The 23,428-nt window shown below is 43.2% G+C and overlaps 1 protein-coding gene across 1 annotated transcript; it reads left to right on the forward strand.

The window, feature by feature from the left end:
* Positions 1 to 874: 874 nt before the first annotated feature.
* SMIM30 (small integral membrane protein 30) lies at positions 875 to 13,542 on the forward strand. The gene is made up of 3 exons (XM_044277026.1): positions 875 to 977; positions 1,075 to 1,130; positions 13,185 to 13,542. The coding sequence occupies exon 3, from the start codon at positions 13,209 to 13,211 to the stop codon at positions 13,392 to 13,394; it is 186 nt and encodes a 61-aa protein (XP_044132961.1). The 5' UTR covers positions 875 to 977; positions 1,075 to 1,130; positions 13,185 to 13,208; the 3' UTR covers positions 13,395 to 13,542.
* Positions 13,543 to 23,428: the final 9,886 nt, after the last annotated feature.

Here is a 23,428-nt window from a genome sequence, read left to right on the forward strand (position 1 = left end):
GGCCCTCATACAGCGGGTCCGCAATACACGGGACCCGGCCGTGTGCATTCCGCATCACGGATCGCGGACCCATTCACTTCAACGGGTCCGTAATCATGGAGATGCAGAACGGAGGCACGGATCGGAACCCCACTGAAGCACTACAGAGTGCTTCCGTGATGTTTCTGGCCGTGCCTCCGCACGGCAAAAAAGTAGCGCTGCAGAATTTGAACATCATGTCATTTTTAGTGCCCAGTAAACACCGTAATATCAAAACCCAAAAAAACCTTATCAGAATTGTATTTTTTTTTATTTAACCCCACAAAGAATTGTATTACCATTTTCAAATTCAAAACATAGTAAATTAAATAGTGCCATTAAAAAAAATACAATTTATCCCACGAAAAATAAACCCTCATATGGCTATATGAAGGGAAAATGTAAAAAAGTTCTGGCTAATGGAATGTGGGGAGGAAACAACAAAAATGTAGAAACGAGAATGTGCCAGTATTTAAATGTCAGATCCGACTTCTCCTCTTTTCAGAAAAGCTTGAAGAAACTCTGCACAGTGTGAACATATCCTTATTTCTGCAGACATAAGCTTGGCTCATTTGACTAGCTGACCCTGACTGACATCCAAGAGCTGTGTCTGGGCAGAGCATTGCCCAACAGACAAACACATCCACTTCTATCATGTCCAGCACAGAGGAGAGCACCATGCTGTTCTCACAACCACACGCACGTCTCCATTTGCATGGCCAGAACAGGATTTGGTCTGTTTACAGGCATGCCATGTTCATGAATCATCAGACACTGTGGCGTGCTCTCTCCTGCGGCCTCCCACAGCACAGAAACTACTAGACCTAAAGCATGATGGGATTTGTAGTAGAAAGCACTTCCTTCTGCCATCTCTTCCTGAATGTAATAAGGAAGGAAACTGCCCTGTCTGTGCTGCTGCTGCTGCTGCTGAATAAGTTTTATTTAGCAGGTTTTTTCAGGTAATTCTACGTTTTGTGACATTGGGCGTGACATGATTTGTGTTTGTAACTGGCCGTATAAAACTGTTGTTAACAAAGCTGCTTTTCTCAATTGTAGCTGCTGTCTTCCTGTAAGCACATGGGAGTGGGCTGCTGCTCACTTCACTGACACAGGTGGGTCTTCTCACTTTTATGCCTTTGTCACTTGTGTTATATAGTTAGCACTTTTATCCTGTCTATGATTATGGAGAACACACAGTAATGTGCGTTCACTACTCGTATTCTTATGTAGCACACAGGGTTAATAGATTATCATGCATTACTACCTACTTCTAACAATGAGGGTCGTACCAGCTTTTTACTCTGGTCTTGGACAGCCCTTTTACTGCCAGAGGAAGCGCCAAACTAAGGGCTCATGCACACAAATTGCAGACACTGGCTGCGTGCATTCTGCATGCGCAACGGAATGGCCGTCCCCTAATAAAACAGTCCTATCCTTGTCTGTAATGCGGACAATAATAGGTCATGTTCTATGCAGAACAGCCATACAGACACGAAATGCACATTGAGCCATTTTCATATTTTTTCTGTGTCCGTTCCCCGTTTTCAACAAGAAAAAATGGAACGGACACGGAAAAAAAGTATGTTCGTGTGCATGAGGTCTAATGATGAGACACAGGTCTTCCCGTAAATTTGCCGCACCTCCAGCAGTCCATGCATCTGGGGTGAAAACTACTCCAGCATCAAGGTTAATAAATTTGCCTGTCCGAAAAACATCCTTGCGACCAAATTTTGTGACACAGGCGTTAAAGTCGCATAGGGTCTTTTTTTTATGCCAAAAACATAGCATAGTTAGTAAATGACCCCCAATAACTTTTTAAGAGATTAGATTTAGCAATGTTTTTCTACATATGCCTTGCCTCTAATTACTCATAGTTCCAGAATAGAGTGGGGGTCATTTACAAACATGTAAAACACTGGTCTTTGAATCCCCCCTGGGCTGCACCTAATTTATGACTAGGAGCATGCTGCATTATAAATTAGGTGCATCCTCCTGAGTGGAGTAATTTTTTTGCCAACATTTACACCTATTATCCCAAAAAACAGCAATATACAGTATGTTTACCATGTAAGTATGCTGCCACACTCTGTTTCTCCTGACATTTTGTTTTGGCTTGTAGTGTGGCATTTTACTTTCTAAGGCTACTTTCACACTTGCGTTTGGTGCGGATCCGTCTTGGATCTGCACAGACGGATCCGTACCGATAAAACAACCGCACGCATCCGTTCAGATAATACAACCGTCTGCATCCGTTCAGAACGGATCTGTTTGTATTATCTTTAACACTGCCAAAACGGATCCTTCTTGAACACCGTTGAAAGTCAATGGGGGGCGGATCCGTTTTGCATTGTTTCAGTGAAAGCGGATCCGTCTCCATTGACTGACTTACATTGTGTGTCCGGACGGATCTGTTTGCCTCCGCATCGTCAGGCGGACACCAAAATGCTGCAAGCAGCGTTTTGGTGTCCGCCTCCAGAGCGGAATGGAGACGGAACGGAGCCAAACTGATGCATTCTGAGCGGATCCTTTTCTATTCAGAATGCATTAGGGCAAAACTGATCCGTTTTGGACCGCTTGTGAGAGCCCTGAACGGAACTCGCAAACGATAAACAAAACGTCAGTGTGAAAGTAGCTTTATAGAAAAGTCTATGGGAAAGAAGACAGAACATGCTGCAATTTCAGTTTACTACTGGCCAGAATGTAACATCTGCCCGCTGCTTTATTTGCTCCATGTCAAACCAACCTTCTAGGGTGGGACTAGACTATGAGAGGACACTGCAGCTCTAACGCAGTCAAGAGTCCTTTGTTCATGTTCGCATTTCGGTATTTTGCATCAGCATTTGTTAGGCCTTATTCACATGTCCGTGCCCATTTGACAAAAAATAGTCAGTGTTTCATCAATGAAGACATGCGTAAAAGGTCTGTTTTTGGCACTTGTCTGTTTATTGCCATCCATTTGTCATTGGTATTCCACCTGCACTGCTGGCTTGAAAAGGGGATGTTCAAAGTATCTACCGGTCAGTGAAAACCACTTACAGAACAAGGATCATGAACCCATATGGGGAGATTTACTAAGCATGTTGCAACGGAATTACGGCGTAAAATGCACCCAAAAAAAAATGGAGTTTGGATTTGCACCAAATAGATTAACTGTTTTCTCCAGATAAAAATGTATCACGCCAGAAATGAGTTTTAAATGTCAAAGCCCCTATCACATTGACGTGTATTACGCCTCATTTATCATCCTCTTATGGGCAAAAATTGCTCAAATTGTTGCAGACAATTAAGCTGGCTTATGTGGTGGTGTTTTGTGTAAAAAGTCGCATTTATGGAATAAAAATGCAACTTTTTGTCAAAAAGTCGCATTCATGAAAAGTGAAACAAACTCTTGGTGGGAATAAGTGATAGGTAAGTATTTAAACAGGATGCAATTATTTTTTCTAATATGAGCTAAACAACAGGGTATTGTCAGTAAACTGACATCCAACAATAACAAACGTCCTGAGTCTGAGACAAAGTCGTAATTTAACAGTGGAAATGTTGCAGATATGCTTCAAAAGTCACAATTATGTTTCAAAAGTCTCAAGTGTAGTCTGGCAGGGGGGTGGCTGAAATGGCACATTTTGGGTTAAAAAAGTCATATTTTAGTGCTGTTGGTGTTAAGATGTCACAAATCAAGAGAAATAGGCAGATAAGTTGACATTTTAAAAAGTCACAAGTGGTGTGCGCCTTTTGATATGAGGTGAAAAAAAATCACCATTTTTGATTTGTAACTTTAGTATTTTTTTTGTATTTTTTGACCATTATTGATGTCCCCCATAGACTTCAACTGGCATGTTTAGACCACACCATGCTTCCATTGTTTTTCCACTGACCATGGAAGGATGTGTGAATAAGCACATTAAAATCAATGGATATGTGTGCTGCCCATGAAGAACATGGACACCACATGTCTGTGACTCACTGAGAATAAGCTGGTAGCCTAAACTAGAAGTTGATAATAAACGGGGAAAAACGAAAGGTTGAGGCCTCTTGCACACGAACTGCCCTGAATGGTGTGCACTTGAATGGGGTTCGCGATCCGTCCATTCTGCAAAAAGATAGGATAAGTTCTATCTTTTTGCGGAACAGAAGCACGGAACGGAACCCCGCGAAAGCACTTTGTAGTGCTTCCGTTCCGTTCCACACCGCTTCTCTGGATTTTCGGACCCATTCAAGTGAATGGGTCTGCATCCATGATGCGGAATGCACACGGCCACTGTCCCGTGTACTATGGACCCGCAATATGCGGACCACAATAGGGTCACGGGAGACTCGTGGGCAAGAGGCCTAAGGCCTGTATTACAACAAAAGATTTTCTGACCATTGATGGGTCAGATGGTCAACTACACACACAGATCTTTTATTATACACACCAACTATTGGTCTGATTGGCCACACATTGCTCAGATAATCTGTTTGTGTAATACAGGCCTTAGTTCACTATTCAATGTTTGGTCAGTGTTTTTCCATTAGTGATAATTAGCCAAAACCAGGTGCGGGTCAAAAATACTAAAACGGTGCAAATCTTTCCATTACACCATATCTATGTGTAGCCTCTAGTACTGATTTTGGCATACAGTCCCTGATAGAGATCACTGACCAAATCCCTGAAGTATGAACTAGGCCTAAAATACAAAGATTTCTAACTCTGTATTTTGGCTCCACATCTGGAATTTGGCTTACAAATTCTGCCCAAAATAGTGCAGTGTAAGGCCACATTCATATTTCCATTTTTCACTGGTGCGCTGTCCATATATTCTGATTGATTCTAATGTGTCACATGCTCGTGTGAAAGAGGCCTAAGGATTTAAGTGTATATGTAAAGTAACAAGTACCTGGTGTCCAGTGGTTACTCGCCTCCTCAGGCTCTAGTGCTATCCGCTGCTGCAATCCTTAGCTCACAACTAGGAGCTAATCCAGGGATCCTGCCAGACAAACAGGAATAGGTCTGGGGTCACTAACACTCGGAGAGAGAGAGTCAGGGCCACACAAATACAGTATATACACATGGATATAGACACAAACACCACCATTCGTTGTTTTTCACTAGGGAAATTCTGATGTACTGAATGCATGACTCCCAAGTGTCCCTGTTTTTGACCCAAGTCTCTCTGTCCCTTTTTGAGCCTTAACTGTCCCTCTTTTCGACCTGGGGAATTAATGCTTAAAGGTATTGTCCAACCCCTAAAATGCCTCCCCATACTCCCTCACCCCACAGAGATTGTACTTGCCTGGCTCCTCACCACCTGCATAGCTTCTGGTGCCTGCATGGCCGCCGCTGCATCGCGGGTGATGCTAAGGAGGTTCGTTCCCGTCACAGCCTGCTATTGGCGATACCCCCTACCCCTAACACCAGATGTTTTAATATGCATGGTAGGGAGATGCGGCCGCGGCCCCCCCGGTGGGCCAGGTAGGTTTAGCCTCTGTCAGGGGCCCGGGCGTATGGGGAAGCATTTTAGGGGTTGGATAACACCTTTAAATGTGCATTAATACATTTACTAAAGTGTTTGTATGCTTTCTACCTGTATATTAGCCCATAAATTAATTATTTGGTGCAATTTACATATCTATAATCTCATGATTTATATGCTAATATTTAAAGGGGTTATCCAAGACCTATAATGCTCCCCCATATGCCCGGGGCCCTTCACACAGATTGTACCTACTTTGCTCCCCGGCACCCGTGTCGCTTCTGATAGCTGCACAGCCGCCACTGCATCTCCTCGTCGCACGCATGAAAACATCTGGCGATTTCAGGGGGGGGGGTTTGCGATGCAGCCACTAGCAGGCCACGACTGGAACGAACCTCCCTAGCATTATCCGTTAACATCGTGGCCTGCCTTTCACTAACCCCCACGTCGCCGGACAGGGAGAAGCAGCGGCGGCCATACAGGCATCAAAAGTGACGCGGGTGCTGGGAAGCGAGGTATTGTATGAGGGGCCTAGGCATATAGGAGGACATTATAGGTTTTGGATAACCCCTTTAAATGGATATTGAACCCAAAGTGTGGACACAAATCTTAGAGTAATTACAGACCTCAGAACCCAATAAATGTATGCTGCTCCAAATTGCGCCACTTTTTAGATGGATTTTTGGCACAGAAAAATTAGTAAATGTGGGCCAATATATACCCAAAAAACAGCAGATAAACACTACAGAAATTGCAGGAAAAAACATGAGTGGCATACATTATTATTTTTTTCTTATGCTGGCATTTTTTGATAGGTAACAAAATGCCAGCGCCAAATTTCTGTGTGTGAGGGACATTTTAATAATAAATGCACTCAGTTTGGATTCACAAATAACGTATTAGGACTGCTATAATAAAGTTTAGAAACACAAATAAAATTGGAGGTACACATGTTCTGTGTGGATGGAAGGGGGGCCCACGAAATCCCAACGTGACGGCTCATGTATTATTGGTCCGCATCCTATACGCATTTTTTGCAGGTCGGATGTCGACCTATTCACCTCAATGGGGCTGCAAAAGATGCCGCCTGTGCCATCCCCAAAATTATAGAACGTGTCCTATTCTTGTCCGCATTATGGACAAGGATGAAGTAGATGAAGTCTACTAAAGTGCCGAAACATCGCAAATTATGGGGCACACATGACGTGCGCTATAATCTGTGACTTTTTTCACAACAATGGTGGCGTAAATATCTTGATAAATGTCTGCATTATGTTATGTGATAATGCCTTTCTGTAAAACATGATTCTTGTCATGACACAGACTACTGTTTTGTTACAGGTAATGCCATTCTGTGGCACAGGATACATTTCATATACAAGTGGCAGTCAAATGCCCACTGCAATAAAATACTCCAAATTTATTAAGAGGCGCTGTGAGGGATACCACCCCTCATGCCCGTTTGACGTCAACTACGTCGAGCTCACGAGACATGGTATGGCCCCTAGTTATCAAGGCGTGATGTTACGCCCTCCCAGAGGAGCATGTAAAGTCAGCTTGGTACAGTTTACACAGACAGCTCCTGTCCGCGCGGGCACAGAGAAGCAACAAGCTGAGAGAGCCTTTTCACTGCCACAGTGAAACAGCACTTTCTCAGCCCAGGTAATCTGCCACCAGCTTCTCGTTTGATATAAGCCCGGTATGCTAACAGAATTATATAGGGTGCAAAACCAACCCGTGGTAGCTTATAACTAGGCCGAAACACGACGTGGGGATTCGAGATCGAGATATAAGACAGCACAAGATTAAATTATATATTTAATCGCCTTAAGGGCACACTAGATCACACACTATACACAAGGAATATATACAGTGGTCTGAGGTTACAAATGCAGGTAATATGGTACAAACAGGATTACACAGAGCACACGTCAGTTACCGGGTAGATGAATGTTCTTTTGGGCTATGAGTAGTCCTTTTGCTGTATTCCCATGGAGGGCAGTGATGTCAGCTGGTTGCAGGTCCCTCTAAACACATGGCACGATGTGACCCTCCTTCAGAGAAAAGACACGCCCGCTTGCTGGCACAAGCCTTTTAAACTGTAGCCAGCCCCTCCTCTGGCAAGGGTCCACTCCCCCTCTTCTCGAGTGGCATTTACCCCTTAGGGACCCATGACGTATCGGTACGGCATGGTTCCCGAGTCTTTAAGGACCCATGACGTACCGGTACGTCATGTGTTCCGATCACCGCCGCCCCGGTGGGCGGTGATCGGAACAAGGTGCCTGCTCAAATCATTGAGCAGGCACCTCGAATAAATGCGCGGGGGGGTCCCCCCCCCCCCCGTGTCAGCGATCGCCGCAAACAGCAGGTCAATTCAGACCTGCGGTTTGCAGCTTTTACCTAGTGCGGCGGTGGTGCCATCGGGTCCCCATGGGGCTGTGTGGGGGACCCAATGGCATGGAAGGCAGCGCAATGCCTTCCTGAGGCATCTGTGCTGCCTTCCGGTGACGAGCCTGTGAGATCCAGCCCCCTGGATCTCACAGGCCGGAAGCTGTATGAGTTATGCACACAGTATTACTCATACAGCCAATGCAAAAAAAAAGTTTAAAAAATAAAGTTTTCTGCTCAAAAAAATTTAAGTTTTAAGTAAAAATAACCAAAAAAACGTCATTTTCCCCAAATAAAGTAAATTTTTTTTTTAAAGAAGTATGCATATTGGGTATCGCCGCGTCCGTATCGACTGGCTCTATAAACATATCATATGACCTAACCCCTCAGATGAACACCATAAAAAATAAAAACTGTGCTAAATAAACAATTTTGTTGTCACCTTACATCACAAAAAGTACAACAGCAAGCAATCAAAAAGAAAACATATTTTTTTTGTTTTAAAAAAGCTGTTATTGTGTAAAACTTGCATAAATAAAAAAAAGTATACATATTTGGTATCGCCGCATTCGTATAGACTGGCTCTATAAAAATATCACATGCTCTATCCCCTCAGATGAACACCATAAAAAATAAAAACTGTGCTAAATAAACCTGACCTGAACAAAAAGTGTAATAGCAAGCGATCAAAAAGTCACACGCACCCCAAAATAGTGCCAATAAAACATCTCATCCCACAAAAATCATACCCTACTCAAGGTAATCGCCCAAAAACTTAAAAAATTATGGCTCTCAGACTATGGAAACACTAAAACATGATTAATTTTTTTTTGCTTCAAAAATGAGATCATTGTGTAAAACTTACATAAATAAAAAAAGTATACATATTAGGTATCGCCGCACCTGTGACAACAACCTGTTCTATAAAAATATCACATGATCTATCCTGTCAGATGAATGTTGTAAATAACAAAAAATTAAAACGGTGCCAAAACAGCTATTTCTTGTTATCTTGCCTTGTAATATAGAGCAACCAAAAATTATATGTACCCTAAACTAGTAACAACAATACTGCCACCCTATCCTGTAGTTTCTAAAATGGGGCCACTTTTTTAGAGTTTCTACTCTAGGGGTGCATCAGGGGGGCTTCAAATGGGACATGGTGTCAAAAAAAACAGTCCAGCAAAATCTGCCTTCCAAAAACCATATGGCATTCCTTTCCTTCTGCGCCCTGCCGTGTGCCCGTACAGCTGTTTACGACCACATATGGGGTGTTTCTGTAAACTACAGAATCGGGGCCATAAATATTGAGTTTTGCTTGGCTGTTAACCCATGCTTTGTTAATGGGAAAAAATGGATTAAAATGGAAAATTTGCCCAAAAATTTTACATTCTGAAATTTCATCTCTATTTGCCAATAACTCTTGTGGAACACCTAAAGGGTTAACAATGTTTTTAAAATCAGTTTTAAATACCTTGAGGGGTGTAGTTTATAGAATGGGGTCATTTTTGGGTGGTTTCTATTATGTAAGCCTCGCAAAGTGACTTCAGACCTGAACTGGTCCCTAAAAATTGGGTTTTTGAAAATTTCTGAAAAATGTCAAGATTTGCTTCTAAACTTCTAAGCCTTGTAACATCCCCAAAAAATAAAATATTATTCCCAAAATGATCCAAACATGAAGTAGACATATGGGGAATGTAAAGTAATAACTATTTTTGGAGGTATTACTATGTATTATAGAAGTAGAGAACTTTTTTACAAATTCTTGGTAAATTTTGTATTTTTATAAATAAAAATGAATTACTTTTACTTCATTTTACCAGTGTCATGAAGTACAATATGTGACGAAAAAACAGTATTAGAATGGCCTGGAAAAGTCAAAGCGTTTTAAAGTTATCAGCACTTAAAGTGACACTGGTCAGATTTGCAAAAAATGGCCAAGTCCAGAAGGTGAAATAGGGCTGAGTCCTTAAGGGGTTAAATGGCCCACAAAACCCTCAAGGGTTCATAGCTCCAGACCAGAACATCACAGGGGGATGGTTCTGGGACCCACAGATCTGCCTGGGTTCCGGCTACAAGTAGAGTACAAACATCCGATCCGTAAAACACATACGATGTCTGAATGGAGCCTTACAGGGGGGTGATCAATGACAGGGGGGTGATCAGGGAGTCTATATGGGGTGATCACGCCCGTCATTGATCACCCCCCTGTAAGGCTCCATTCAGACGTCCGTATGTGTTTTGCGGATCCGATCCATGGATGCGTGGATCCGTAAAACACATACTGACGTCTGAATGGAGGTTTACAGGGGGGTGATCATCCCATATAAACTCCCTGATCACCCCCCTGTGAGGCTCCAGACGTCCGTATGTGTTTTGCGGATCAGATCCATGGATCCGTAAAACACATACAGACATCTGAATGGAGCCTGACAGGGGGGTGATCAATGACAGGGGGGTGATCAGGGAGTCTATATGGGGTGATCAGGGGTTAATATGGGGTTAATTGACAGAGGGGGGGTGTAGTGTGGTGCTTGGTGCTACTTTACTGAGCTGCCTGTGTCCTCTGGTGGTCGATCCAAGCAAAAGGGACCACCAGAGGACCAGGTAGCAGGCATATTAGACGCTGTTATCAAAACAGCGTCTAATATACCTGTTAGGGGTTAAAAAAAATCGCATCTACAGCCTGCCAGCGAACGATCGCCGCTGGCAGGCTGTAGATCGACTCGCTTGCCGGCCGATTCTGTGACCGCGCGCGCCTGTGTGCGCGCGTTCACAAGAAATCTCGCCTCTCGCGAGAGGACGCGCTGGCGCGTCCAGGAGGAATAACAGGGCTGCCGCCAGACGCGATCCTGCGTACGGCGGTCCTGGGGCGGTTGAAGACACTGCTGTAAGATGAGGGATTACAGCCAGGACACCTATCACCCAGAACGTTACTTGGCCAGTACCACCTCATTGCTAAATTACCTCCAGCCTATATCTATAGTCCTTACTGGTGTCAGGAAAGATTTGCACTTAGGCTGGGTTCACACTTGAGCGTATTTGATATGCGCGTTTAACACGCGTTTTAGTACGCGTATTTGTCCATAGTCAATACGCGTATTACGCGCGTTTGTGTGATTGACAGCAGTGTTGTCCAATGAAAATACAGCCCTGTCTATATGAAAGGTGTCTAATGAGAGAGAAATGCAGGTGGGAAATTTTATGTGTGTTGGGAGAGTGGATTGTTTGCAGTCATGGAATTCTCCAGAAGGCGACCAATTGCGGCAATTGTTGCATCTTGGTCAGGCTAGACATTTGCCTCTCACTAGGGTGTGGCCTTTTATTGCCTGTTGCTATGTGCCAAACGCGCGTTCGTACGCGTGTTTTTCTGGTCACAAACATTTTTGCGCGTTCCTATGCAATCCTATGGCCGCAAACGCGCAATAAAACGCCCCAAAGAAGCTCAAGAACTTTTTGGAGCGTAGGGCGTTTTTCAGCATGTTAAAATGCGCTGTAAAACGCTCAAGTGAGAACCAGGGCCATAGGGAAGCATTGGTTTTCATGTGTTGAGCGTTTTACAGCGCGTTTGAACGCGCTGTAAAACGCTCAGTAGTAATGACCTGATGGCAGCCTTGAACCTGCTGAGCCTGCTTGGTTCAGTGTTTGTTTGCTTGTTTTTTTACTGTATCTGTAGACTAGTCATTAATATCATATCTATGCAGTGGACTCATGCACTACACTAACCCTGGGTTCACACCTGAGCGTTTTACAGCGCGTTCAAACGCGCTGTAAAACGCTTAAGACATGAAAACCAATGCTTCCCTATGGGAAGGGTTCACACCTGGGTGTTTTACAGCGCGTACGAACGCGCTGTAAAACGCCCGATGCTCAAACAAGTACTTGAGCTTCTTTGGGGCGTTTTGACGCGCGTTTGTGGCCATAGGACACTGCAGTCAATGACACAAACGCGCGTCAAACGCGCGTTTACTATTACAAAAAACGCGCATAAAAACGCGCGACAAAAACGCGCGTAAAACGCGCGTTTGAGGAACGCTCAGGTGTGAACCCAGGGTAAGACTAGCTTCACACTAGCGGCAACTAATTCTAGCAGGCTGTTCCGGTGCTAGTGGCAGCACGGATCCGACAGGCTGTTCACCCGCCGGAACAGCCTGTCTGAGTTACATGCCGCTAGTGTGAAAGTACCTTAATTCTGTTACTATATTTGCATGTGTGACCAATGTATATAGGAGAGTGGAGCACGTACATATGACTGATGTTATACAATTAAAATTGTATCGTAGCAAAGCATAGTTACCTTGAAATAAATCCTTAAAGAGAACCTGTCACCAAGAAATGCCTAGAGCAGGAGGAGCTGAGCAGATTGATATATAGTTTTGTGGGAATAGATTCTGCAAAAATGTGTAATTTATTCATTTACATTTCTGCTGTTTCCATATTTAAAGTGTAAATGTTGTTTTGTTTTAAAGAGTCTTCTTAGCAGAGCTATTGACCATTAAGGAGCGTCTGTCTGCAGTCTTTAGCATTCTACTGATTGCTGAAGATGCCTGTGCAGTAAGCTGGATTGGACTAATGCACATTGGCGCAATAATATGCACTGACTGGGTCAGGTGTAAATGATAGTTAATAGTTTTTGTTCGTGACGCCAAATGCAGCGTGCGCAGGGTACAGTCTCAGGGCCCTTTAAGGTGTTGCAACTCACGTACCAGGTTAGGATGCCAGAGTGGTGTAATGTCTCTGTGTAGTAGTAGTAATAGTGTAAACGGTGTCTCCTACCTGGGTACAGCTGGACTCCTGGATCCTGGCTCACTTGCAATAAATGAGTGTTACTAGTAGGAGTAATTGAGGGATTTGGTAGCAATGAATGAGATCCAGACTTGGGATATAATTCAACTTGTCTTTACTGAAGGCAGCATTAATCCATATGAGATACAGCATTAGTCTTTTAGGTCCCAGCAGGTATTTGGCAATGTATGGCAGGGATCAACATCTCTTCTGCATCTAGCATGTGCCTGGAGCTCTCTTGTAGGATTAGTAGTCTGCTTATGGCTCTGTTTTTTTTTATTTTTTTTATAGCTTAATCCCTTGTCCCATACACATAGCAGCCCACTTTATACATTCTCGTAGTCACTATGACGTACAGCTCCTCCTGCTCTATAACATGCTTCCTGCGGATAACACTGCATTTTGTGGTAACAGGTCCTCTTTAAGAATAAGTAAGATATTTATTATAAGGCTTTTTTATCCTAGTCGATAAAATATAGTCATTCGTGTCATTACTGTAGAGTATATTAAATAACCTTTTCTATTTTCTATTCCTTATAGAAACATTCTTGTTATTCGGGTTAAATGGCTATCTCTGGACCAGCCTGGAAGCTTCTGTCTGTATTTATATCACTAATTTTCCTGCTCCCTGGTGTGAAAGCAATGGATGAAGGGGATGCAATAGCAATGCTGCTTGGAGCAGTAATTGTGGGCATTGGATTTTGTGCTTGTTTGGGGTATTATGCCAGAAAGAGAGAAGGGCAATACTAAGAATATGTACAGCATTTACAGTTTATATAAGTATTGTTTAGGACTGGAGGAGGATATCTATATTTCTGTATATATAACCTGTAATTGAGATGCCATTTCAAGTGATATTATCACTTTTCAATATGAATATTAAATGTACTAAAGAGTATTTCATCATGTATCCTATCCCTTTTCTTGCTGTATTGATATGTATTTAACACTACATATTTTACTACACCACTCCTTTGAACATGAAGTTAAAAGTTACAAAAAAGTTTAAAAAAGTGTCTTTTTTTAATTAACTCTGTGTAAATTTCTTGAAATTTGATTTTAATTTGGCAATATTTTTTTTTTGGGGGGGGGGGGGGGTTGATTTGAGTTCCAATAAATTCAACACAAATTGAAATTGCTCCAAATGGGACTATATGCAGCTCATTTTAAGTCCTTTAATGCAAAGCCAGCATTATTCATCTTGGATATGGCCACACAGGCAGGTTTCTGCATGCTGTTTTGGAAGCAAAAAATCAGTAGTGGCTCATAAAAGGAGAGAAAGTATTAAGGACCGCTACGACTTTCCTTTTTTGAATTCACCCATGGTTTTGTTGCCATCTAAACAAAAGTAATGGATTTTCAATTATTAAACTTTTTCTACAGAGGCCCCTTTGTCATATTTCAGCTTCTTTGCCTGCTATGATGAGGTTCGGTGCACCAGCCTAGGCCTGCAGGAGGAAGCAGTCCTGCCTCTTTACATGGTCATCACTGAATTCTGATGTGTGCGCTGTACTTGTTGGAAGGACAAGCCACACACCCTGTGCACAGACCCTCACTGCTGATGTCTACAGGCTTATATGTTTCCTCATGCTGGATCCATCCTTGGCTGAGAGTAGAGATGAGCTAAGTTTTGAAACAGTTGATTCAGCAGGTTTGCCGAAGTTCAACAAGAAATTTGATTTGTTCCAAATGACCGTAAATCGTGATAAATCGGGTATACCCAGGCCAATTTGCCTAATCATATTCTTCCCACTTGGTGGCCCAATCTCAGTGTGAAGGCTTGGTAGTTAAACTGCAGGGACAGCATAGGAGACTGCTGAACTACAGACATAACTGTACAGTGCACCAATATTAAAGTAGGGGTCCTATGACAGATTGGGGAGGATGGCAGCGACAATAGTGGCCCCATCAGCAATGTGGCTAGAGAGAAAGGCGCTCATAGGGTGAATAAGTCAAGATGTGACCCTCGGAGAGGGATGTAGTCTGTTCACCTGTTTGTGTTGTGCTGTCCTGGGTACAACACCACAGAGAGTGAAAGGAAGGAGAAGTACCATATTTTTTGCTTTATAAGACGCATTTTTCCCCCCCCAAAAGTGGGGGGAAAATGGCCGTGCGTCTTATAAAGCGAATACTTCGCTGGCTGCTATGCTGCACAGCGCGGCCAGCGAAGTATCAGTGTGGAGGGAGGAGGCGGGGACACTCATGACGGGGCCCGGTGCAGTGACTCTACTTTAATACACCGGGCCCCGCAACTGTTAAACATTCAATCTGATCTATATCTACCGTAATTGCATATGCTCTGTACGGTACTTACTGTAGTACCGTAAGTATAGCATTAAGACGGCGCAGACCGGCATCTCCCTCAGTCATGCGCCGCCTGCCCCAGCTCCCTCTGTCATGCACCGCCTGCCTGTTCATTCATAAAGTGAGATAAGCAGGCAGGTGGCGCATGACAGAGGGAGCTGGGGCAGGCGGCGCATGAGGAGGGAGCTGCGGGAGGCGGCGCATGACCGAGGCAGATGCTGGTCTGCGCCGTCTTAATGCTATACTTACGGTACTACAGTAAGTACCGTACAGAGCATATACAATTACGGTAGATATAGATCAGATTGAATGTTTTACAGTTGCGGGGCCCGGTGCATCAGAGTAGAGTCACTGCACCGGGCCCCGTCATGAGTGTCCCCGCCTCCTCCCTCCACACTGATCTACAGATCCCTCATCAGATGCATGACACTTATGGGGATCTGTGGATGACATAAGTGTCATCCACAGATATCCCCATAACAGTGCGTCATCCACAGACCATCATTAGTTCAAAACCTACCAAAAGCGCACCTTTTGGTTCAAAATATTTTTTTCTTATTTTCCTCCTCAAAAACCTAGGTGCGTCTTATCAGGTGCGTCTTATAAAAGAGAAAAATACGGTACTCGTTGTTTCAGCCAGAACTATCAGAAACCCATGGGGCAGGGGCCAAACCGCCGTTTGGGTGAGGTATAATACAGGAACTTGGCTAGACTGGAGTTGTCTCGCTGATCATTAATAGTGAGAGGCGCAGTACGCAACCAGACATAGGTATCAATGTAGATTACGTTTTATTTTTGGTTTAAGACAAAGCATTTTGGGGTATGTAAGAACCCTTTATCTAGTCTATAAGGAAGTATAACATAAGACATAGGAGGAGGGGATGGGTTTCGTATATAATGATGAAATGTCAAGATCACATAATAGTGGCAGCAGCAGTGACAATAGTGGCCCCATGACACAGTAGGGAGGGTAACAGTGATAATAGTGGCCCCATGACAGTGGGAAGGGTGGCAGTAACAGTGACAATAGTGGCCCCATGACAGAGTGGGGAGGGTGGCGGCAGTAATAATAGTGGTCCCATGGCATAGTGGGTAGAGTGGCCTCATTACAGAGTGGGGAGGGGGTACAGCAGCAGGGGCATACAGCACAAGATGGTGGCAGATCATAGTAGCAGAACCCATCAACAGTGTGAAAGCAAGGGCTAGTGGTATGCATATATCTGTAATAATGTAATATGTAGATATCAGTAGGCCTAAAAAAAACCTTTGTAGGAATGCCAGTAGAGGCATCAGGCAGGTGGCAGCAGCACATGGCCATAAATAATGAGTTTTCAGCACATTACAGTATGATTATTAGTGGCAGAATGATCTATGTTGCATCAGGAACCAGTGCCCGATTCATCTCTATGAAGGTTAGTCTTTCAACATTTTGGAAGGAAAAGTAAGTTCTCTTAGGGGTAACTATGCCCCACCACACTGAGCACCTACCTTCTCTAATGCCACACTGCTGGCTGGTAAGTGAAGCATGTCCTTGGAAAACTCGGCCACTTGCAGCTGCACTTCAAGTTTGCATGCCTAGTACTACAGGGGATATTGCAGGGGTGGCCAACCCACGGCCTATCGCCTTCATTTGCAGTTCACTCTGCAGCGCTGTGTCTACATCAGTGTTGGATTATAATTGGGGCATTTGGGTCGGCAGCCCCAGGCCCAGGGTGAGTGAAGGGCCCATGCCGATTTGCCATCCCAAACTCCCCATTTTGTGCCACCAGTAACCTATAGCAAATTAATAATCAGTTACAGCTGGCCCAGGACCTGCCCCCGCGGTGGAAGGCTGGAACGAGGCAGAAGAGTGGAGAGGACTCAGAGCGCCGAGAGCAGGCAAGTGACTCAGTTACTCACTACAGCTCCGCCTACGACACGGAAGGCGAAGCTGCAGTGCTTATCCCAGTCACAGGTGCCTAGCCAAGCACACCAAGTTTTTGAACATCAAAATGGTGATTATTAATCCCTGTATGATACAGGGATTAATAATCCACCATTTTGATGGTCAAACACTCTGTGTGCTGGGCATTGTGTGAGGAGAAGGATCAATAGTAATCAACCTTTTTGATGTTCAAATACTTGGTGTGCTGGGCTGGGCATGGGGTGTCATCTGAGCATGAGTGTATCATATGAGCATGAGGGTGTCATATGAACATGGGGCGGTCATCTGTGCATGGAGCGATCATCTGAACATGGGAGGTCATCTGTGCCATGGGGTGGTCATCTGAGCATGGGGCGATCATCTGTGCATGGGGCGGTCATCTGAGCATGAGGGTGCTATCTGAGCATTGGGAGGTCATCTGTTCATGGAGCGGTTATCTGTGCATAGGGCGGTCATCTGAGCATGAAACAGCTTCTTTAAAAACAAACTGCACTCTAGGATTTTGTATGCATTTTCCTTTTTGGTGAGAAATGCTTGAATGTGTGTGTGTATGTATGTGTATATATATCCCAGGATTATCTTAGCCTCCTTTTTTATCCTTCTTGTGATTTTTTTGGGGAGATTTTTTTTTAGATTCTGTCTCTCGCAGTGGAAGTGTACCTACAATAAAAATTACGGACCTCTCCATTCTTTGTAGGTGGGAAAACTTGCAAAATCGCCAGTGTATAAAAGACTTATTTTCCCCCTGTAATTTAACATGCTGCGGATTTATAAATCCATAACGCAGGTAAATTTCTGCACAGAAAAAATCCACAAAGTCTACTTGAGATTTGTTTAGTCTCATACACTTTGCTGGTACCATATTGTGCTATGATTTTACTGCATGGGAATCTATGTAGAAAAAAAACTTGTATTTTGCTATGTGTGCAGGTACTCTATGGTTTTCTTTCTGTGTGTTGTATCATCACCCACTGTCCCACGTGTGAACTCCTCCTTTTCAGGGTTATGAAAATGGCACCCTTACTGCCAGTACACACACACACAGCAATTATGACTACTGTGTGTCATCCATTACAGCCTCGGCCTCATGCCCCATTCGTCCTCTCTCCAGTAGGCGTGATACAGTGACATTGCCTGCTGGACTGAGTTGAAGAACGATCAGGCCATGGATCATCCCCGGCCTGTCCCCATCTACTTATCCCAGCAGGTGTGATTAAGTTGCTGCTTGGTGCCTGCTGGAGAAAGTGGCATGTGCTCAATTCATCGCGAGAAGGGGACTAGGTGAGTATTAGTGATTTCTATATTATTTACACTACTGGGGGCCTTCAAATCTCCAAATGCAGTATGTTAGTTTTTTGGGGGAAAATTGTAGTTTGTCATTGTGAGTTGGAAGGTGATAATGGCGACTTTTTGGTCCGAGACAGGGTATACCTAAACTTGATTGAATACAATTTTTTTTAGCAGTTTACAGGACAGTCTGGAGAAGGCCTTCTTTTGGTTAGGTGGGGCTCGTCAGGGGGCAGTATAGGTTTACAATGCCTCCTCCATGGCAGGTGTTTTCAATGCCCTCAGGTAACAGAGAAAAGGTTCACCATGCCCGCTGCCTTGTGTGGTGTTCGTATTTGGTATGTAATGGGTATATATACCATACTTAGAGATTTGTCAAGGGTAAATTGCTTATGGGAGATATTTACAGTCTTTAGTAAATTATATCCATAAGTGAGTGCCAGAAGCAGTAATTAATACCATAGTCAAAAATAGGCTCAAATCACACATACAGTTTTTGTGGCAGGGTTTTATGCAGTTTTTGTAGTCAAGCACATTTATGGATATAAAAGAGAGGACTCAAGCTTTTGTTTATATGTTTCCCATTTTTTTTTAAATCCAATACTGGCTTAGAAATTGCATATTTGACTCCAGTTTTAGGCCTCATCCACAGTTCTGTGTCAGTGACACGTCCGTGAAAAAAAGTGTACGTGTTTCATCCATGAAGATGTCCATGGTTGGTCCGTAATTCACTGACGTTGCTCAGCAAAAAAATTAATTTCCAAAGAATCTCCTATCAATCTTAAGTGAAAAACAGATGCACCACGGATTAAGTGTCCATGATTTTCACGGACCCATAGACTTCTATGGGCGTGCTTTGTTCGCATCACGGATCAAAGAAGTGCATCTCTCCGTGATTTTTTTACTGACCCACAGTCAGTAAAAAAAATACTGAAATGTGAAGACATATTTAAATAAATGGGTACGTGTGCTTTCTGTGAAAAACAGAAATGTGGACAAGGCCTTGGGGTTGTGTCACACGCTTTTTGTAGCAGTTTTTGATGCCATTTTTGTTAAAGTCAGAAGTGGGTTCGAAGGGAATGAGAAATATAAAGGAAGGATTTATACTACTTTGCCACTTCTGGCTTGGGCTAAAAATAACTGCCATAAAAACGTGCAAAAAAATGTGTATGGCACATTCCAAGGTCTCATGCACACAACAGTGTCTGTTTTGCGGTCCAGAAATTGCGGATCTACAAAACATGGTTGCCAGCCGCATTTTGCAGAATGGAACGGCCAGACTTTAATAGAGCAGTCCTATCTTTGTCTATGGTATGTTCTATTTTTTTCTGCAGGACTGCGTAACGCGTGCTGTCCACGTCTTTGGTGGCCCCACTGAAGTGAAAGGGTCTGCATCCCACCCACAAAATATGTGGCACGGATGCGGACCCAGACTGTGGACGTGTGCATGAAGCCTAATAGTGGTTCAGAAAAAGTACTTCTTCCAACCTAGAAAGTCTAATGTTCAGTTTAGGCATGAAAATGTATACATTAGCTTTAGAACATTAGAGTAATAGAAGACTGCATTTGGATCCACGCTAAGCAATCTCAACATTAGACAGACACAGTAAATTTGGGTGCATAAGATGGTAACCACAATAAAAAAAATTAAAGGAAAAGAAAACACAGCAAACCTCTATAGTTAACCACTTAAGGACCACAGGTTTATACCCCCCTAGTGACCAGGCCCTTTTTTATAAATCGGCACTCCACAACTTTAGCGGTTTATTGCTCGGTCATGCAACTTACCACCCAAATGAATTTTACCTCCTTTTCTTCTCACTAATAGAGCTTTCATTTGGTGGTATTTCATTGCCGCTGACATTTTTACTTTTTTTGTTATTAATCGAAATTTAACGATTTTTTTGCAAAAAAAATGACATTTTTCACTTTCAGCTGTAAAATTTTGCAAAAAAAAAACGACATCCATATATACATTTTTCGCCAAATTTATTGTTCTACATGTCTTTGAAAAAAAAAAAATGTTTGGGCAAAAAAAAATGGTTTGGGTAAAAGTTATAGCATTTACAAACTATGGTACAAAAATGTGAATTTCCGCTTTTTGAAACAGCTCTGACTTTCTGAGCACCTGTCATGATTCCTGAGGTTCTACAATGCCCAAACAGTAGAAAACCCCCACAAATGACCCCATTTCGGAAAGTAGACACCCTAAGGTATTCGCTGATGGGCATAGTGAGTTCATAGAACTTTTTATTTTTTGTCACAAGTTAGCGGAAAATGATGATGATTTTATTTTTTTTATTTTTTCTTACAAAGTCTCATATTCCACTAACTTGCGACAAAAAATAAAAAATTCTAAAAACTTGCCATGCCCCTCACGGAATACCTTGGGGTGTCTTCTTTCCAAAATGGGGTCACTTGTGGGGTAGTTATACTGCCATGGCAATTTAGGGGCCCAAATGTGTGAGAAGAACTTTGCAATCAAAATGTGTAAAAAATGACCGGTGAAATCCAAAAGGTGCACTTTGGAATATGTGCCCCTTTGCCCACCTTGGCAGCAAAAAAGTGTGACACATCTGGTATCGCCGTACTCAGGAGAAGTTGGGGAATGTGTTTTGGGGTGTCATTTTACATATACCCATGCTGGGTGAGAGAAATATCTTGGTCAAATGCCAACTTTGTATAAAAAAATGGGAAAAGTTGTCTTTTGCCAAGATATTTCTCTCACCCAGCATGGGTATATGTAAAATGACACCCCAAAACACATTCCCCAACTTCTCCTGAGTACGGCGATACCAGATGTGTCACACTTTTTTGCTGCCAAGGTGGGCAAAGGGGCACATATTCCAAAGTGCACCTTTCAGATTTTGCAGGCCATTTTTTACACATTTTGATTGCAAGGTACTTCTCACACATTTGGGCCCCTAAATTGCCAGGGCAGTATAACTACGCCACAAGTGACCCCATTTTGGAAAGAAGACACCCCAAGGTATTCCGTGAGGGGCATGGCGAGTTCCTAGAATTTTTTATTTTTTGTCACAAGTTAGTGGAAAATGATGATTTTTTTTTTTTTCTCTTTTTTCCTTACAAAGTCTCATATTCCACTAACTTGCGACAAAAAATAAAACATTCTAGGAACTCGCCATGCCCCTCACGGAATACCTTGGGGTGTCTTCTTTCCAAAATGGGGTCACTTGTGGCGTACTTATACTGCCCTGGCAATTTAGGGGCCCAAATGTGTGAGAAGTACTTTGCAATCAAAATCTGTAAAAAAATGACCGGTGAAATCCGAAAGGTGCACTTTGGAATATGTGCCCCTTTGCCCACCTTGGCATCAAAAAAGTGTCACACATCTGGTATCGCCGTACTCAGGAGAAGTTGGGGAATGTGTTTTGGGGTGTCATTTTACATATACCCATGCTGGGTGAGAGAAATATCTTGGCAAAAGACAACTTTTCCCATTTTTTTATACAAAGTTGGCATTTGACCAAGATATTTTTCTCACCCAGCATGGGTATATGTAAAATGACACCCCAAAACACATTCCCCAACTTCTCCTGAGTACGGCGATACCAGATGTGTCACACTTTTTTGCTGCCAAGGTGGGCAAAGGGGCACATATTCCAAAGTGCACCTTTCGGATTTTGCAGGGCATTTTTTACACATTTTGATTGCAAAGTTCTTCTCACACATTTGGGCCCCTAAATTGCCAGGGCAGTATAACTACGCCACAAGTGACCCCATTTTGGAAAGAAGACACCCCAAGGTATTCCGTGAGGGGCATGGCAGGTTCCTAGAATTTTATATTTTTTGTCGCAAGTTAGTGGAATATGAGACTTTAAGGAAAAAAGAAAAAAAAAGAAAAATCATCATTTTCCGCTAACTTGTGACAAAAAATAAAAAATTCTAGGAACTCGCCGTGCCCCTCACGGAATACCTTGGGGTGTCTTCTTTCCAAAATGGGGTCACTTGTGGCGTAGTTATACTGCCCTGGCAATTTAGGGGCCCAAATGTGTAAGAAGTACCTTGCAATCAAAATGTGTAAAAAATGGCCGGTGAAATCCGAAAGGTGCACTTTGGAATATGTGCCCCTTTGCCCACCTTGGCTGCAAAAAAGTGTCACACATCTGGTATCGTCGTACTCAGGAGAAGTTGGGCAATGTGTTTTGGGGTGTCATTTTACATATACCCATGCTGGGTGAGAGAAATATCTTGGCAAAAGACAACTTTTCCCATTTTTTTATACAAAGTTGGCATTTGACCAAGATATTTTTCTCACCCAGCATGGGTATATGTAAAATGACACCCCAAAACACATTTCCCAACTTCTCCTGAGTACGGCGATACCAGATATGTGACACTTTTTTGCAGCCTAGATGCGCAAAGGGGCCCAAATTCCTTTTAGGAGGGCATTTTTAGACATTTGGATCCCAGACTTCTTCTCACACTTTCGGGCCCCTAAAAAGCCAGGGCAGTATAAATACCCCACATGTGACCCCACTTTGGAAAGAAGACACCCCAAGGTATTCAATGAGGGGCATGGCGAGTTCCTAGAATTTTTATTTTTTTTGCATAAGTTAGCGGATATTGATTTTTTTTTTTTGTTTTTTTCTCACAAAGTCTCACTTTCCGCTAACTTAGGACAAAAATTTCAATCTTTCATGGACTCAATATGCCCCTCACGGAATACCTTGGGGTGTCTTCTTTCCGAAATGGGGTCACATGTGGGGTATTTATACTGCCCTGGCTTTTTAGGGGCCCTAAAGCGTGAGAAGAAGTCTGGAATATAAATGTCTAAAAATGTTTACGCATTTGGATTCCGTGAGGGGTATGGTGCGTCCATGTGAGATTTTATTTTTTGACACAAGTTAGTGGAATATGAGACTTAGTAAGAAAAAACAAAAACAAACAAAAAATTTCCGCTAACTTGTGCCCAAAAAAATGTCTGAATGGAGCCTTACCAGGAAGGGGGGTGATCAATGACAGGGGGGTGATCAATGACAGGGGGGTGATCACCCATATAGACTCCCTGATCACCCCCCTTTCTTTGATCACCCCCCCTGTAAGGCTCCATTCAGACATCCGCATGATTTTTTACGGATCCATGGATACATGGATCGGATCCACAAAACGCATGCGGACGTCTGAATGGAGCCTTACAGGGGGGTTATCAATGACAGGGGGTGATCAGGGTAATCAGGGTGATCACCCCCCTGTCACTGATCACCCCCCCTGTAAGGCTCCATTCAGACATCTGCATGATTTTTTA

Source organism: Bufo gargarizans, chromosome 2, assembly GCF_014858855.1.
Source record: "Bufo gargarizans isolate SCDJY-AF-19 chromosome 2, ASM1485885v1, whole genome shotgun sequence".
NCBI classification, from domain to species: Eukaryota; Metazoa; Chordata; class Amphibia; order Anura; family Bufonidae; genus Bufo; species Bufo gargarizans.